This window comes from Oncorhynchus mykiss, chromosome 22, assembly GCF_057628025.1.
Source record: "Oncorhynchus mykiss isolate SJ-2025 chromosome 22, ASM5762802v1, whole genome shotgun sequence".
NCBI lineage: Eukaryota > Metazoa > Chordata > Actinopteri > Salmoniformes > Salmonidae > Oncorhynchus > Oncorhynchus mykiss.
The window spans coordinates 52,553,936-52,571,834 of NC_143043.1; the positions used below are offsets into that span (position 1 = coordinate 52,553,936).

A 17,899-nucleotide genomic window follows, 5' to 3' on the forward strand; every position below is an offset into this window, starting at 1 on the left:
TATTATAATGGAGTATCTCCTACAGGTTAATATAGTAGAGTATCACATACAGGTTAATATAATCAAAGATGGACGACAGGGTAGTTAACAAATATCCTCAGAAGCATTTGTGCATTCCTGGGCTAGCAGCATCAGTCCTCCCTTCTGCCTGCTTCTCCACGTCTACTGCTTCAGCTTCTTACAGCCAAATTAGAAAGAGAGAGTGAGGAGGGGGAGAAGGAGAGGGAGGGGTAGAACGAGAGGGAGGGGTAGAAGGAGAGGGATGGGGAGAAGGAGAGGGAGCGAGAGATGGGGAGGTAGGGAGAGAGTGAGGAGGGGGAGAAGGAGAGGGATGGGGAGAAGGAGAGGGAGGGGGAGAATGAGAGGGAGCGAGAGATGGGGAGGGAGGGAGGGTGAGAGAGGAGGGGAGAGTGGGTGTCTGTGTCCGTGTGTGTGTGTTGAACTGTGTTGAGCTATGTGTGTGTGTGTGTGTGTGTGTGTGTGTGTGCGTGCGTGCGTGTGTGTGTGCGCGTGTGTGTGTGTGCGTGTGTGCGTGCGTGCGTGTGTGTGCGTGAGGAAAGCAGTGTGATGCACGGCAAGAGAGAGGGAGAGATACTGCTGAATCCTGGTTGGCTGGGGAGCAGTGGCTGACTCAGTGGATCTAGAGATAGACAGAGAGAGTGTGAGAGAGAGAAAGAGAGAGAGAGACAGACAGACACACAGGGAGAGAAACAGAGAGCCCTTTCCTCGACCAGTGGCTCTCTTTCATTGGCTCGGTGCACTGGACCGGCAAACAGGAAACACTACAACACCATGCCTGTTTCTGTCGCCACATCAAGTCTCTACCACTACCGCTGCTACTACCTCGCATCATCTTCACTAGAACCAGCCAGCACTCAGACAGAGGATCAGAGAGAGAGAGAGCGGGAAGCCCCCTGAAAGACAGACTCGGCGGAGTAAAGAAACAAGAGACTGTGGCTGAGACTGGACCAGGGTTACGACGCTACAGACTGAAGTCAAGCAGCTGCTGTGTTTCTCTTCCTGCTCCCAGCTGCTGGAGCTCCATGCGAGAGGAGAAAAAGTAGAGCGGCAGAAAGAGAGAACTGCTGTTGAGAGTCTGGAAGAGCTGGAAGACGGAAAACAAAGCCCACGTAGCAACACCGCTCTGAAGTGGCTCAAGAGAGACATACTGACTGACTCTCAAGTGGCTCAAGAGAGACATACTGACTGACTCTCAAAGTGGCTCAAGAGAGACATACTGACTGACTCTCAAGTGGCTCAAGAGAGACATACTGACTGACTCTCAAGTGGCCCAAGAGAGACAGATTGACTGACTGACTGCTGCTCCAGTGGATGCTCAAGACCACGTTGTGACGCTCCAAGACTCACTGACGCGAGGGTTGGCTTCTCCCAACACACCTGACTGAAGGACTGACCCTCGGGTTGTGACCAGAGCAGTGGCTCATGCTGACAACACACAGCAGGATTTAAAGGGAGTTAGTTCTCCTCGACCTTAAACCTGTAGAATTCTCTTTGACGTCTGACTATCAGCGTAGTATGGAACACTGAATGCCCCCCGTTACAAGGACTTTGGTTCAGGTTCTGTAGCTCTACGACCAGGCTCTTGTCGATGTAAGACTTCATTGTTTTTGCTTCTCTTGATTCTGACTGTTTGTCTGTGCGCTCAGTGGAAGACCCCCCCTCCAGCTCGTGCCTCATGGCTTGCTACTACATTGTCATCAGTTCTACTCACCTCAGCAACGGCCACTTCAGGAACATCAAGGGAGTTTTCCGCGGACCCCTCAGCAAAAATGGCAACAAGAACTTGGTAAGTACTCTACATCTTAACTTTGTCTCATGTGTTACTTTATCCTTGTGCCCGAGTGAGTATCTGATGCTTTCTGCTTGAGTCTGAGTGAGTATCTGATGCTTTCTCCTTGAGTCTGAGTGAGTATCTGATGCTTGTGTTCTCTGCTACGCCAGACTGGAGGGAGGCATTCCAGAACTTATGATCCTGGGTTCCAATTATGATTAAAACTATGACATCACGACAAAACACAATAACAATAACAGCCAACATCATAAATAACGCAATACATCGTTGTTATGTTATTCCTCTCTTATTACAGAGGTACAATATAATATCCACAATACCACAATGTGTGTGTGTGTGTGTGTGTGTTAGAGCATGTGTCAGTATACGTGTGTGTGTGCATGTGTGTGTGTGTGTGTGTGCATGTGTCAGTATACGTGTGTGTGTGTGTGTGCGTGTGTGTGTGTGTGTGTGTGTGTGTGTGTGTGTGTGTGTGTGTGTGTGTGTGTATATATAATTAACTATTTTGTTTGTGACACCAATCAATCTATCCATAAGAACATTGGAACTAAATTAGCTCTTAACTTTTAACTTGACTTAGTTGGACATGGAAGCAAACAGTAATACTCTCTGTCTTACTCTTTTTTGGTGCCTTTGCCTCTTTCTTAAAAATAAATAAAAAAAATATATATATATTTCTGTAAACACACAACACTAGTGTGGGGTTGAATCAGTTTAGACTCTGCTATTTTCCGCATAAAAAAAAAAGATATTTCCTCAACTGTTGACAGAACAGAACATAATGGGTAATGTGTCCCAGATGGACATGTTCTGACCAGTGGCCGTGTCTAAATTCCTACCAGATGGACAGCGAGGATGCTGCTGATCTCTCTACATGCAGTCATAGTCCTTAATCATCCTTTTACCATAGCTAGGGTTTTAGTCTGATTCCAAACAAATCGTTCTATTCGTCCAACCAGATTCTGGCCTTCTAGAACACACTATTAATCCTTCTGTTTGTCGAATCAGAGACTAGCATTCTAGAATACACTATTAATCCTTCTGTTTGTCCAATCAGAGACTAGCATTCTTGAACAAACATATCCAATTCCACAATCAGAACTCGGAATCTGGGGCAACACAGTGGGGAAATTAGGGAAGAGGAGAACTATGTCTAGAGAGACTCTTGGATAGATTTCCTGCCTATTAATTATGTAAACAAAAGTGTGATCTCGCCATTGTTTGTCATATTTAGGAAGATCATCGCCCACACTGGATATTATCAGTGACGCTGCCCTGATTACTCACTACACACAGTAATATAATTAAAATGCAAGAGTTCCTGAAAGGAAGAAATGCCTTCACTTTTTAAAGCTTTGAATATGAATGTGAATATGCTACTGATGAAATTGCTTATGTTCTCCCTCAAAACATTCGTCTGCCGAGCAGAACAGAGCTTTCCTGACAGCCGACTCTCCCGCTTTAAAGAATTGGAAATGATTTGAGATAAAATATTGAAGCACTCTATTCCCACTTATGTTGTAGCAGCATGCAGCCTCCCACTTCCTCCTGCCTCCTCCTGCTTCCTGCCTCCTCCTGCCTCCTGCCTCCTCCTGCCTCCTCCTGCCTCCTGCCTCCTCCTGCCTCCCACTTCCTCCTGCCTCCCACTTCCTCCTGCCTCCTTCTGCCTCCTGCCTCCCACTTCCTCCTGCCTCCTCCTGCCTCCCACTTCCTCCTGCCTCCTCCTGCCTCTCTCCTCTTCTATTCTCTCCCTCCCTCCCTCCCACTTCCTCCTGCCTCCCTCCTCTCTCCTCCCTCCCTCGCTCCCTCCCTCCCACCTCCTCCTTCCTCTCTCCTCCTCCATCCCGCCTCTAACCTATCGCCTCCTACACCATCTCTCCACCATCTCTTCTCCTCCCTCCCTCCCTCCTCCCTCCCTCCCACCTCCTCCTTCCTCTCTTCTCCTCCCTCTCACCTCTTTCCACTTGCCTCCCGCATCCTGTTTAACATAGCCAGCGCGTCAGGTGGCACGGCACTGAGAAGGGAGCAGGCAGCAGCAGCAGCAACATATTGTTTAAAGACAATAGGAAAGAACAGAGTTACTCCTCCACTCCTCACTGTGGCCAGGACTGGCTGCTGTGGGCCATTACCCAGGCTCCAAAACCCCCTCCACCCCTCACCGCTATCGCTTCACTCCATCGTTCACCGGGAGACCTGATGTCATTTAATCTAGAATTACTGAGACCGGGAGCAGAGGAGGGGAGTGATGGGGGATGTCCCTTACTGGCACCACACAGACAGACACTGTAAATATACCTCCGTGCTCTACTCTCTCTCACTCTCTCTCACTCTCTCTTTCTCGGGACTCTCTCTCTCTCTCCCGCTCTCCCTGCTGTAAATCTGCTGCTGTGGCTCCAGAGTGTACACAATAACACAACCCGACACACTGCATGGGAATGTAACTCTTTGTAAGAGCTCTGCTTATCCCTCCGTTGGTGCAGTGCCATCTGGCTACAAACAGCATAGCACAGCGAGAGCAGCACAGAGCTGAGATTTCCGTCCAAAGAAAATGTGCGGCCGTACAACAATTTGTTACAGCAGGTTTAGTGGTTCCAGCTACGGCATTAAGCGAGGAGGAGGAGGAGGAGAGAGAGGAGAGAGAGGAGAGAGAGAGAGAGAGAGGAGAGAGAGGAGAGAGAGGAGAGTAAAGGAGAGGGGGAGAAAAGAAGGATAGGAGGGGAGACTTCCGTCACATTAAGCTTGGCAGACACCTACAGCAGAAAGAGAGAGAGAGCGGGAGAGAGAGAGTGGGAGAGAGAGAGCGGGAGAGAGAGAGAGGGAGAGAGAGAGGGAGAGAGAGAGAAATATATATAGATAGAGAAGAAAGGGAGCGGGAGAGATCGGGAGAGAGAGAGAGATAGGGAGAGAGGGGAGACAATATATATATAGATAGAGAGGAAGCGGGAGAGAATGAGATAGAGAGACATAGAGACGGAGAGAGGAGAGAGAGAGAGAGAGAGAGAGAGAGAGAGAGATGGACCTGAGAAAGAGAGAGAGTGAGAGGGAGGGAGCAGGGAGGTATATTTAGAGGCTGTCTGTGTGACTATAGAAAGAGGAGAGAGAGACAGCAAGAGAAAGAGAGAAAAAGACATGGAGAGAGAGAATGAGAGAGGAAAGAGAGAGAGACACAGAGAGAGAGATAGAAAAAGAGAGACAGACAGACAGAGAGAGAGAGAGAGAGAGAGAGAGAGAGATAACTAGAGAAAAAGAGGAGACAGATAGAGAGACACAGAGTGAGAGAGAGAGAGAGAGAGAGAGAGGGGAAGGCAGGGATGGAAGGGGAAAGGAGAGAGGGGGGTCTCCTGCAGTGGTCATTATACTCTGGTGGACATGATGCTGCTGCTTGGTGGTAATGGAGAGCCTCTCAGAGAGAGACAGAGAACTGGAATTACAGGTACTTACTATGTGAGCAGCCACTGGATTGCTGCTATGCCCGCCCACTCAGTATATCAACACGCATCACAGGGCACAGAACGGCTCGACAGAATAATCACCACATTACAAACAAACATCAAATGAGAGGATTCAGCGAAAGCTCAGGTGGCCAAGGTTCAATTCTGCAATGTTCAATTCTTCAAGGTTTCAATTCTTCAAGGTTCCATTCTTCAAGGTTCCATTCTTCAAGGTTTAATTCTTCAAGGTTTACTTCTTCAAGATTCAATTCTTCAAGGTTTAATTCTTCAAGGTTTAATTATTCAAGATTCAATTCTTCAAGGTATGATTCTTCAAGGTTCAATTCTTCAAGGTTCAATTCTTCAAGGTTTCGATTCTTCAAGGTTCAATTCTTCAAGGTTCAATTCTTCAAGGTTTCGATTCTTCAAGGCTCAATTCTTCAAGGTTTAATTCTTCAAGGTTCAAATCTTCAAGGTTCAATTCTTCAAGGTTTAATTCCACAAGGTTCAATTCTTTAAGGTTCGATACTTCAAGGGTCGATTCTTCAAGGTTTCAATTCTTCAAGGTTCAATTCTTCAAGGTTCAATATCTTCAAGGTTCAATATCTTCAAGGTTCAATATCTTCAAGGTTCAATTCTTTCCGTTGGTGTTTTAAAATCTGTCCACAAATGAGTGCTGTCATTGTGGATTGTTGAATTGGAGGCGTTTGAAGTGTAGTGCAGGATTCACGTTTTTTTTTATTTTTATAAGTGAGTGCTCATCTTTTTAGCCTTTGGGGTTTAGCTTCACTGAAACCTGGAGGCATTTGAAGCCGCGATAGAAACGTACAGTATGGGTGCTGTCTGTGATGAAGTGATGGAAAAAGTTCCCAAAATGACTCAAGTAAAAAGTTACCCAGTAAAATAAAACTTGAGTAGAAGTCTATATGTATTTGGTTTTAAATATACGTATGTATCGAAAGTACAAGTATACGTGACTTCGTATTCCTTGTTTTAAGCCATCCAGACGGCACAATTATCTGTTACATGTTTTATTTACTGATAGCCAGGAGCACACTCCAACACTCAGACATCATTTAGAAAATGAAGCATTTGTGTTTAGTGAGTCTGCCAGATCAGAGGCAGCAGGGATGACCAGGGATGTTCTCTTGATAAGTGTGTGATTTGACAATTTCCTGTCCTGTCCTCTCCTGCTAAGCATTCAAAATGTAAGAAGTGCTTTTGGGTGTCAGGGAAAATATATGGAGTAAAAGCTGTATCATTTTCTTTAGTAATGTAGTGAAGTAAAAGTAAAAGTTGTCAAAAATATAAATCGTAAAGTACAGATATCTCCCAAAACAACTTAAGTTGAACTTTAATGTGTTTTTTAAAATTTGTTTGTGTAATCTACACCACTGGTTATCCTAATGTGATAGGGTGATATTTAAATGAAGTTCATCATTGAGGGCTTTTAGAGTTAACTAAGTTAAATCTGGATGCATTTGAAACTTTGTAGTGCTGTACTGATCGTATGGATGTTGGACTGAGTTGCTGTTAACTCTGGCTGGCTGTGAAGTAGAGAGAAAAGGAGAAGCCTCATCCCTAGAGAGACCTCATCCCTAGAGAGATGTCATCCCTATACAGACTTCATCCCTAGAGAAACCTCATCCCTAGAGAGACCTCTTCCCTAGAGAGATGTCATCCCTAGACAGACCTCATCCCTAGAGAAACCTCATCCCTAAAGAAACCTCATCCCTAGAGAGATGTCATCCCTAGAGATATGTCATCCCTAGAGAAAATTCATCCCTAGAGAAACCTCATCCCTAGTGAAACCTCATCCCTATAGAAACCTCATCCCTAGAGAGATGTCATCCCTAGAGACTTGTCATCCCTAGAGATATGTCATCCCTAGAGAAACTTCATCCCTAGTGAAACCTCATCCCTATAGAAACCTCATCCCTAGAGAAACCTCATCCCTAGAGATTTGTCATCCCTAGAGAAACTTCATCCCTATAGAAACCTCATCCCTAGAGAAACCTCATCCCTAGAGAAACCTCATCCCTAGAGCGATGCAATCCCTAGAGAAACCTCATCCCTATAGAAACCTAATCCCTAGAGAAACCTCATCCCTAGAGAAACCTCATCCCTAGAGATATGTCATCCCTAGAGAAACCTCATCCCTAGAGAAACCTCATCCCTAGAGAGATGTCATCCCTAGAGAGATGTCATCCCTAGAGAAACATCATCCCTAGAGAAACCTCACCCCTAGAGAAACCTCATCCCTAGAGAAACCTCATCCCTAGAGATATGTCATCCCTAGAGAAACCTCATCCCTAGAGAAACCTCATCCCTAGAGAAACCTCATCTCTAGAGAAACGTCATCCCTAGAGATATGTCATCCCTAGAGAAACCTCATCCCTAGAGAAACCTCATCCCTAGAGAAACCTCATCCCTAGAGAAACCTCATCTCTAGAGAAACCTCGCCCCTAGAGATATGTCATCCCTAGAGAAACCTCATCCCTAGAGAAACCTCATCCCTAGAGAAACCTCATCCCTAGAGAAACCTCATCTCTAGAGAAACCTCGCCCCTAGAGATATGTCATCCCTATAGAAACCTCAACCCTAGAGAAACCTCATCCCTAGAGAGACCTCATCCCTAGAGAGATGTCATCCCTAGAGAGATGTAATCCCTAGAGAAACCTCATCCCTAGAGAAACCTCATCCCTAGAGAGATGTCATCCCTAGAGAGATATCATCTTGGTTCAGAGACAGCAGCAACGCTGGAACGATCTCAAACTGTTATAAGGCACAGAAGACTTCTGTCCAAACAGTAGGGCGACAGCTTCTATCATATGGCTTAACAGCTGGTGGTTTAACACAAGAGAGAGTGTAAAGACAGAGGCTCTTCTCATCCCTTTCTAAGTTCCAACTGTAGCACTAGTCACATTATATAGATGTCATTCCAAAGAGTAGGACTAGTATCAAATCCCTTACAACTAGTGGTTTTACCAAAGAGAGAAACAATGCTGTAGTCATCCCACTTTAATTTCCTCTACACTCATCACTCTGATCTTCGGCAACATTTATTTGATAGGAGCACGATATACTGGCCTGTGCTGCAGAGAATATAAACACATTTTACTTTAACTGATTAACAGTGACATCAGAAAGTATACACAACTGTTACGGCTGTCATCGGAATGAGACCAAGGTGCAGGGTGGTAGGCGTACATTTTGAATTTATTAAATGAACAAACCCCAAAAAACAAGAAAGATAAATGACACGTAAAGTATTGTAGCGCTAAACCAGCAACTAACAAAAACAAGATCCCACAACAGAAAGTGGGAAAAAGGGCTGCCTAAGTATCATAGATCTAGCTGGACTGTCATATTATAATAGAGCCAGTAGATCTAGCTGGTCTGTTATATTATAATAGAGACAGTAGATCTAGCTGGACTGTCATATTATAATAGAGACAGTAGATCTAGCTGGTCTGTCATAATATAATAGAGACAGTAGATCTAGCTGATCAGTCATAATATAATAGAGACTTTAGATCTAGCTGGGATGTCATAATATAACAGAGACAGTAGATCTAGCTGGTCTGTCGTAATATAATAGAGACAGTAGATCTAGCTTCTCTGTCATATTATAATAGAGACAGTAGATCTAGCTCGTCTATCATAATTTAATAGAGATAGTAGATCTAGCTGGTCTGTCATATTATAATAGAGACTGTAGATATAGCTGGTCTGTCATAATATAATAGTGACAGTAGATCTAGCTGGTCTGTCACCAATAGACAGCTGCCTCTGATTGGGAACCATACTCGGCCAAAAACAAGGAAATAGACAACATAGAATGCCCACCCCAAATCACACCCTGACCTAACCAAATTGAGAAATAAAACGGCTCTCTAAGGTCAGGGCGTGACAACAACCCTTGACTTTTTCCACCTTCTGTTGTGTTCCAGCCTGAATTTAAAATGGATTAGATTGAGATTTTGTTTCACTGGCCTAAACAAAAGAAACATAATGTAAACATAATATAATATTTTTTTTAAACATTTTTACAAATTAAGAAAACATGAAAAGCTTAAATTGTCTTGAATCAACCCCTTTTGTTATGGCAAGCCTAAATAAGTTCATGACTAAATATCTGCTTAACAAGTCATAACAAGTTGCATGGACTCATTCTGTGCGCAATAATAGTGTTTAACATTATTTTCTGTACTCTCTGTACCCCACACATAGAACTATCTGCAAGGTCCCTCAGTCGAGCAGTGAGTTTTAAACACAGATTCAACCACAAAGACCAGGGAAGTTTTAGAATGTCTCTCAAAGAAAGGTCACCGATTGGTAGATGAATAAAAATAAATAAAGCAGACATTGAATATTCCTTTGAGGATGGTGAAGTTATTAATGACTCTTTGGATGGTGTATCAATACACCCGGTCACTTCAAAGATACAGGCATCCGTCCTAACTCAGTTGCCAGAGAGGAAGGAAACCACTCAGATATTTTACCTTTTTTTTAAACCTTTATTTAACTAGGCAATTCAGTTAAGAACAAATTCTTATTTTCTTTTTTTTTTTTTTTTTTTTTTTTTTTTTTTTTTTTTTGAATTTTACCCCTTTTTCTCCCCAATTTCGTAGTATCTAATTGTTGTAGTAGCTACTATCTTGTCTCATCGCTACAACTCCCGTACGTGCTCGGGAGAGACGAAGGTTGAAAGTCATGCGTCCTCCGATACACAACCAATCAAGCCGCTGCTTCTTTAACACAGCGCACATCCAACCCGGAAGCCAGCCGCACCAATGCGCCGGAGGAAACACCGTGCACCTGGCCACCTTGGCTAGCGTACACTGCGCCCAGCCCGCCACAGGAGTCGCTGGTGCGCGATGAGACAAGGACACCCCTACCGACCAAGCCCTCCCTAACCCGGGCGACGCTAGGCCAATTGTGCGTCGCCCCACTGACCTCCCGGTCGTGGCCGGTTATGACAGAGCCTGGGCGCGAACCCAGGACTCTGATGGCACAGCTGGCGCTGTCAAATTCTTATTTTCAATGACAACCTAGGTACAGTGGGTTAACTGCCTTGTTCAGGGGCAGAACAACAGATTTTTACCTTGTCACGTCAGGGATTCAATCTTCCAAAACATGCATCCTGTTTGCAATAGGGCACAAAATAATACTGCCACAAATGTGGTAAAGAAATGCACTTTTTGTCCTGAATATGAAGTGTTATGTTTAAGGCAAATCCAACACAACACATCACTGAGTACCACTCTTCATATTGTCAAGCATGGTGATGGCTGCATCATGTTATGGGTATGCTTGTCATTGGCAAGGACTTTAGGATAAAAAAAACAGAACAGAGCTAAGCACAGGCAAAATCCTACAGGAAAACCTGGTTCAGTCTGTTTTCCACCAGACACTGAGAGACAAATTCACTTTTCAGAAAGACAATAGCCGAAAACACAAATCTACACTGGAGTTGTTTACCAAGATGACATTGAATGTTCCTGAGTGGCCTAGTTGCCGTTTTGATGTAAATCAGCTTGTCTATGGCAAGACTTGAAAATGGCAATCTAGCAATGATCAACAACCAACTTATTGTACTATCCAGGTGTGCAAAGCTCTTAGAGACGTACCTGTAATCACAGCTAAAGGTGTTTCTAACATGTATTGACTGAGGGGGTTGAATACTTTAAGTCTATGAGATATTTCAGAATTTCATGACATGTTTTCACATTGTCATTATGGGGTATTGTGTGTAGATGGGTGAGAAAAACTATATTTAATACATTTTAAACCCAGGCTGTAAAATGTAGATAAAGTCAAGTGATGTCTGGCTTATAAGTGACCCCCCCCCCCCAATATTTTCACAGGAGCTCAGTGATTTTATTTATTTTATAAGTATTGTATTTGTATCCCTCTGTTCTGCATATTGTGCTGTCAGAAAAAAAAGGAAAATAATCAAGTTAGTGTTTTATCGCTCTGTGATGCTGCGTTGCGTTCTGTGCTGTTCTGTAGTGTATTTTATATTTGTAATTTTTATGGATCCCCATTAGCGGCTGCCAAGACTCTTCCTTGGGTCCAGCAAAATTAACACATTCATAACAGATTTCACAACACACTAGGTGTGTGCCCTCAGCCCCCTACGCCACTGTGTGCATAGTCCATATGCTATTATGTGTGTATGCGTGTGTGTGTGTGTGTGTGTGTGTGTCTGTGCCAATGTTTGTGTTACTTCACAGTCCACGCTGTTCCATAAGGTGTATTTTTATTTCTATTTTTTCAATCTGATTCTACTGCTGCATCAGTTACCTGATGTGGAATAGAGTTCCATGTAGTCATGGCTCTATGTAGTACTGTGCGCCTCCCATAGTCTGTTCTGGACTTGAGGATTGTGAAGAGACCTCGTGTGGCATGTCTTGTGGGGTATGCATGGGGGTCTGAGCTGTGTGCTAATTGTTTAAGCAGACAGCTCAATGCTTTCAACATGTCAATACCTCTCATAAATAAAGGTTTCAGCCTTTAGAGATTAACATGAATATTATTAATATTAGCTCTCTGTGTACATCCGAGGTCCAGCCGTGCTTCCCTGTTCTGAGCCAATTGCAATACTCCTTAGTCCCTCTTAGTGGCACCTGACCACATGACTGAACAGTAGTCCAGGTGCAACAAAACTAGGGCCTGTAGGACCTGCCTTGTTGATAGTGTTAAGAAGGTAGAGCAGCTCTTTATTGTGGACAGACTTCTCCCCATGTTAGCTACTGTTGTATCAATATATTTTGACCATGATAGTTTATAGTCAAGGGTTACTCCAAGAAGTTTAGTCATCTTCACTTACTCAGTTTCCACAATATTTAGTACAATAATTAGTTGAGGTTTAGGGTTTAGTGAATGATTTGTCCCAAATACAAAGCTTTTACTTTTTTTAAATATTTAGGACTAATTTATTCTTGGCCACCCATTCTGAAACTAACTGCAGTTCTTTGTTATTTGTTGCAGTCATTTCAGTCGCTGTAATAGCTGACATCTATAGTGTTGAGTCATCCGCAAACATAGACTTTACTCAAAGCCAGTTGCATGTCGTTAGTAAAGATTGAAAAAAGTAAGGTGCATAGACAGCTGCCCTGGGGAATTCCTGATTCTACCTGGATTATGTTGGAGAGGCTTCCATTACAGAACACCCTCTGTGTTCTGTTAGACAGGTAACTCCTTATCCACAATTATAGCAGGGGATGTAAAGCCATAACACATACATTTTTCCAGCAGCAGACCACGATCAACAATGTCATAAGCCGCACTGAAGTCTAACAGAACAGCCCCCACAATTTTTTTCTCATCAATTCTCATCTCAGCCAATCATCAGTCATTTGAGTAAGTGCTGTGCTTTTTGAATGCCCTTCTCTATAAGCATGCTGAAAGTCTGTTGTCAATTTGATTACTGTAAAAGAGCTTTGTATCTGGTCAAACAGAATTATTTTGAAAACTTTACTAAAGGTTGGTAACAGGTTGACTGGTTGGCTATTTGAACCAGAAAAGGGAGCTTTACTATTCTTTGGAAGCTGAATGACTTTTGCTTCCCCCCAGGAGTGGGGGCACACATTTTATAGTAGGCTAGTATTGAAGATATGGCAAATAAGAACGTCAACATTGTTCGCTATTATCCTCAGTAATTCTCCATCCAAGTTGTCAGACCCTGGTGGCTTGTCATTGTTGATAGACAACAATAATTATTTTCACTTCTGCCACGCTCACTTTATGGATTTTAAAATTACAATTATTGTCTTTCATGATTTGGTCAGATATACCTGGGTGTGTAGTGTCAAGGTTTGTTGCTGCCATGTCATGCCTAAGTTTGCTAATTTTTCCATGGGGATTGATGAGGAATTTTTCTTAATGGGTCATTGATAAGTCGTTGTCTCAACGCAGCCTTACAATGCTGTGAAAGGATAGAGGAGCACCATTTTTTGGGGTGGTTCCCATCCTCCTTATGAAATGTGTTTTGTGGCCTCCAAAGTGGCACAGTGATCTAAGGGACTGCATCGCAGTACAAGCTGTGCCACTAGAGATTCTGGGTTTGAGTCCAGGCTCTGTCGCGGCCGGCCACAACCGGAACCCTCATGGGGCGGTGCACAATTGGCCCAGCGTCGTCCGGGTTTAGGGGAGCGTTTGGTCGGCAGGGATGTCCTGGGCCTATCGTGCACTAGCGACTCCTGTTGCATGCCAGGCACAGTGCAACCTGACATGGTTGCCAGGTGTACAGTGTTTCCTCTGACACGTTGCTGCGGCTGGCTTCCGGGTTAAGTGGGCATTGTGTCAAGAAGCAGTGCAACTTGTTTGGGTCGTGTTTCGGAGGACGCACAGCTCTTGACCTTCACTTCTCCCGAGTCCGTACGGAAGTTGCAGCGATGAGAGAAGACTGTAACTACCAATTGGATACCACAAAATTGGGGAGAAGATTTTATAACTAAAAATTATTTGAAAAAAAGTGTTTTGTTTCCAAAAGGTAAAAGTTACAATTACAATAATAATGTAGCCGGTTGTGAAGAGAAACACTCCTGCTAAAGCAATACCACAATTCAGACAGGACCCAAGGCCAGATATGATTAGTATTTTATTAGTGTCTAGCAAAGAGTCAATCCACTGTTTGAAATCTAGTATCAAAAACTCAGAGTGCCCTTAATAATGTCATTAAAACCCACATGGACTACGATAGAATCGATGTCCATGTCCTGGTGTAGTACATTCAGGAGTAGCTCATTAATGTAATTTACTCGGGCTCCAGGATAGGACACTGTTTTTGAACCAGGAAAAGTAATCTTCTTACAATGGAGCTTCCCATCATTTACCTCGCCAGACAAAGAGGGCTCCATTGGAAAACTCATCTGGGACTGACTTCTTTAGCTTGATGGCCCTCTTCTTGTTCCCCTCCCTCACTTGTTTCTCCAGTGCATGCACCACTCACAATCGTGTCGCACTTACCACTCCCCTGTAACCTCGTACCCTGTAACCTGACATGTGAGCCAGGAGTGTTATTGTATTTAGCTAGCTAGTAAGGTCAAGGCTCCTACCAACATTGAACTGAGGTGAATAACAAAAAATCTAACAATGTGAATTACAAGTTTAATATTTTGAAAATATTTACTATTTACACACCCACACATTGTGGAAAATTCCCAAAGTAATTTGATATGTTTGCCTTGCGGCCGCTAGCTTGTTAATGTTAACTGTTTAGCCAGTGTGGTGAAGAAGACTTCACCGAGAAATCATAGAATGTTGATGTTGTACAACTATAGAATTTAGAATGTACGCATTACAAATGCATATGCGATACTTATTGACACGAGTCTTGCGTTAACTAACTAGTCAGTTAGCTTATCTAAAGCTAGCTAAGGGGGATACCTAGTAGGTTAAGCAACTCAATGCCTTCAACCTTAAATGTGTCATCCACATTTAACCCAAACCCTCTGAATCCAAGAGGTGCAGGGGGCTGCCTTAATCGATGTCCACATCAAAGTTGCTGTCGGGGGTTAACTACCTTGCTCAAGGGCAGAGCAGCAGAATTTTCCACCTTGCTGGGATTCAAATTAGCTACCTTTCAGTTACTGGCCTACCGCTCTTTACTAGGCTACCTGCCACATCAGTGCAGTTAAAATAGCTTTTTTTTCCTTAATAATCAATGTTACTGGACATGACTAGAAACTGTCTTTGTCCTTGTTATATATGCATCTATGTTCGCTGGAGTTTTAGTTACAAATATTCTTTGCATTGCTAGTTTGATTAATAATAGGCAGCGCGTGGCTGCGATGCAGCGTGCATGGCGCGATGAAGAGAAAAGATGTCTAACTTTAGGAACAGAAACATGTAACAGTTATACTGTCTTTCAGCTAACCCCAATTCATTCAATCCCCCTCATTCAATCACCAGCTTTCAAAGGTATGTAGCATATGTCTGATGACGTGATTCAGGAGAGTGAGGGTTTTCAGTCAACATTTTCCATGTATGATGAAAGCATGTACCTCTTCTAGATAGTGTAACTGCTAATTGTTTGAAGATTGAGAGCCACTCTGCAAATTGGTACAAAATATTACAGTACCCCATCTAAAAGCATACATCAATAGCTTGTGTTCTGTCACTGGCCCTCTACTGTGCGTCTCATGTCTGTGTCGGCTGTGTTAGGCAACAGGAGAATCAGACCAGAGTGAGGAAAGAGGGGACCAATGATCGTTGTCTCACGGGAGAGCAACCACCTGCCACATTTTCAAAATCTTTGGTTGGCAAGCCAACCCAATAAATGTTTTATAGTGAACAAAAAAACTATCTGGGTTAGTGTTTCTGGCTTTGACTTGGGAATTTAATTGGTAAACATTTTCACACCATTGTCTTTCCTATATTGTTCTGGAAACACCAATCAAACATATCTGTTCTATCTTAATGTGTTTTCTGCAAACCTTCCAGGGGCCTTGAGTAATATGTAAAAATATAAAGGCCCAGTGTAATATATATATATATATATATATATATAAATACTCTATAAACAATATAAATACTCTATAAGTGATATAAATAACCTATAAGAATTATAAATATGTATATATATATATATATATATATATATATATATATATATTCTATAAGCAATGCAAACACTCTATAAACAATATAACTATTCTACTAAAATGTAAACACTCTATACATGTATAAATACCATATAAACACTATAAATAATATAGAAAATATATAAATATACTAAAAATACTAAAAATACTATAGAAACACTATAAATACTCTATAAGCAATATAAATACTATATTAACAATGTAAACACTCTATACGTGATATAAAAACCATATAAACACCGTAAATAATCTATAAAATATAGAAATACACTATACACACTATATAAACAATAGAAATACTCTATAAACAATATAAATATTATATAAACAGGATAAATACTATATAATTAATATAAATAATATGTACACACTATAAATATTCTAAGCAATAGAAAAAATACCCTATAAAGAAAGTACATACTCCATAAGCAATCCAAATACACTATAGATTTACTCTACTACTCTAACTCAATGCTAAACGTATTTTTTATTTTACCTTTATTTATCTAGGCAAGTCAGTTAATTAAGAACAAATTCTTATTTTCAATGACGGCCTAGGAACAGTGGGTTAACTGCCTTGTTCAGGGGCAGAATGACAGATTCTGTACCTTGTCAGCTCGGGTATTTGAACTTGCAACCTTGTAGGTTACTAGTCCAACGCTCTATATTCACGTCAGGTTCCGTAATAATGAATACCTGTTTCAACCTAGCTATGGACACATACATCACCTCTGCCATTAAAAATACCCTCTGTCAGAGAGAGAAAGAACAATGGCATATGTGTATCTCTCTGGCTCTCAGTCCTGGGCTGTCCATGGTGTGTTTGAGTGTTATTTCTCTCTCTCAGTGCCGGGCTGTCGTGAAAATGCATATGTCAGGAGGTTATTTCCATGGCCTTATCGATTTTCCTTTCTGAGTCATTTGGCCGGCTGCCTGGTCGGAGGGAAAGGAGTGTTATCGTGCTGAGCTGGGTATATGATCCTCCACAACAGGTCCTATCACACAAATAAATACTTTTCATTATAAGAATATTTTTGTATATTTTGTAGTTAAAAGAGTTTGTTAAAGCTGAGATACAGTTTAACATCACAAGTGGATATGTGTCTCTGTCAATCAATCAATAAATCAATCAATCGAATGTATGTTTTGCATCCCTCCTCCGTCATGTTGTTTGCTGATGCACCTTTCAGAACTAAAATCTTTAAAGCCCTTTTTGTGTGTTACGCTGAATGGCTCCAGTAGGTTCACCGGAGATCTCTCACGAGAGTGGTATCAGGCAGGCCTAGGATGTGGTGCTCTGTCCTTGTCCAACATGACCCCTCTGGTCCTTATCTAACATGAGAGAGAGAGAGAGAGAGAGGGAGAGGGAGAGGGAGAGGGAGAGGGAGAGGGAGAGGGAGAGGGAGAACAGACAGCTGACCTTTCTGTCGTCTTCACACACCCTGGTCAGTAACTTTACAAGGCGAAATGAGACGTTTCTCCAAGGCACTTACATGTAGGGAGGTTACATTCACGGCAGGTTCCGTAACCGCGTGGTCCCGGGGTTAAATTCAAGGCAGGTTCCGTAACCTCGCGGTCCCGGGGTTAAATTCAAGGCAGGTTCCGTAACCTCGTGGTTCCGAGGTTACATTCACGGCAGGTTCCGGAACCTCGTGGTTCCGAGGTTACATTCACGGCAGGTTCTATAACCTCGCGGTTGCCAGGTTACGTGGTGTCAGGCAGTACGTCACGGCAGTTCGTCCACAAGCTAAGAATAAGAAGTCTGTTTTATTAACCACCATTACATTCACCTCAAACAAGGCAGCTCAGTTCAGAGTTTTAGTGATAGTCTATTTCTCTTCCTGCATATGTTCTTGAGATTTTTGGAGGCACCTCATCTCACTTTAGTTGAACCACTGTCTACACCTCATCTCACTTTAGTTGAACCTCTGTCTACACCTCATCTCACTTTAGTTGAATCTCTGTCTACACCTCATCTCACTTTGGTTGAACCACTGTCTACACCTCATCTCACTTTAGTTGAACCTCTGTCTACACCTCAT

The 17,899-nt window shown here is 42.7% G+C and overlaps 1 protein-coding gene across 1 annotated transcript in view; it reads left to right on the forward strand.

Annotated features, from left to right (window-relative positions):
* Window positions 1–422: 422 nt before the first annotated feature.
* Window positions 423–17,899, forward strand: part of LOC110502188 (uncharacterized) — a 146,226-nt gene continuing 128,749 nt past the window's right edge. Inside the window, exon 1 of the mRNA XM_021580043.3 lies at window positions 423–1,807. Coding sequence (XP_021435718.3) covers window positions 1,697–1,807 — 111 coding nt within the window. The 5' untranslated portion in view covers window positions 423–1,696. The remainder of the gene's footprint in view (window positions 1,808–17,899) is intronic.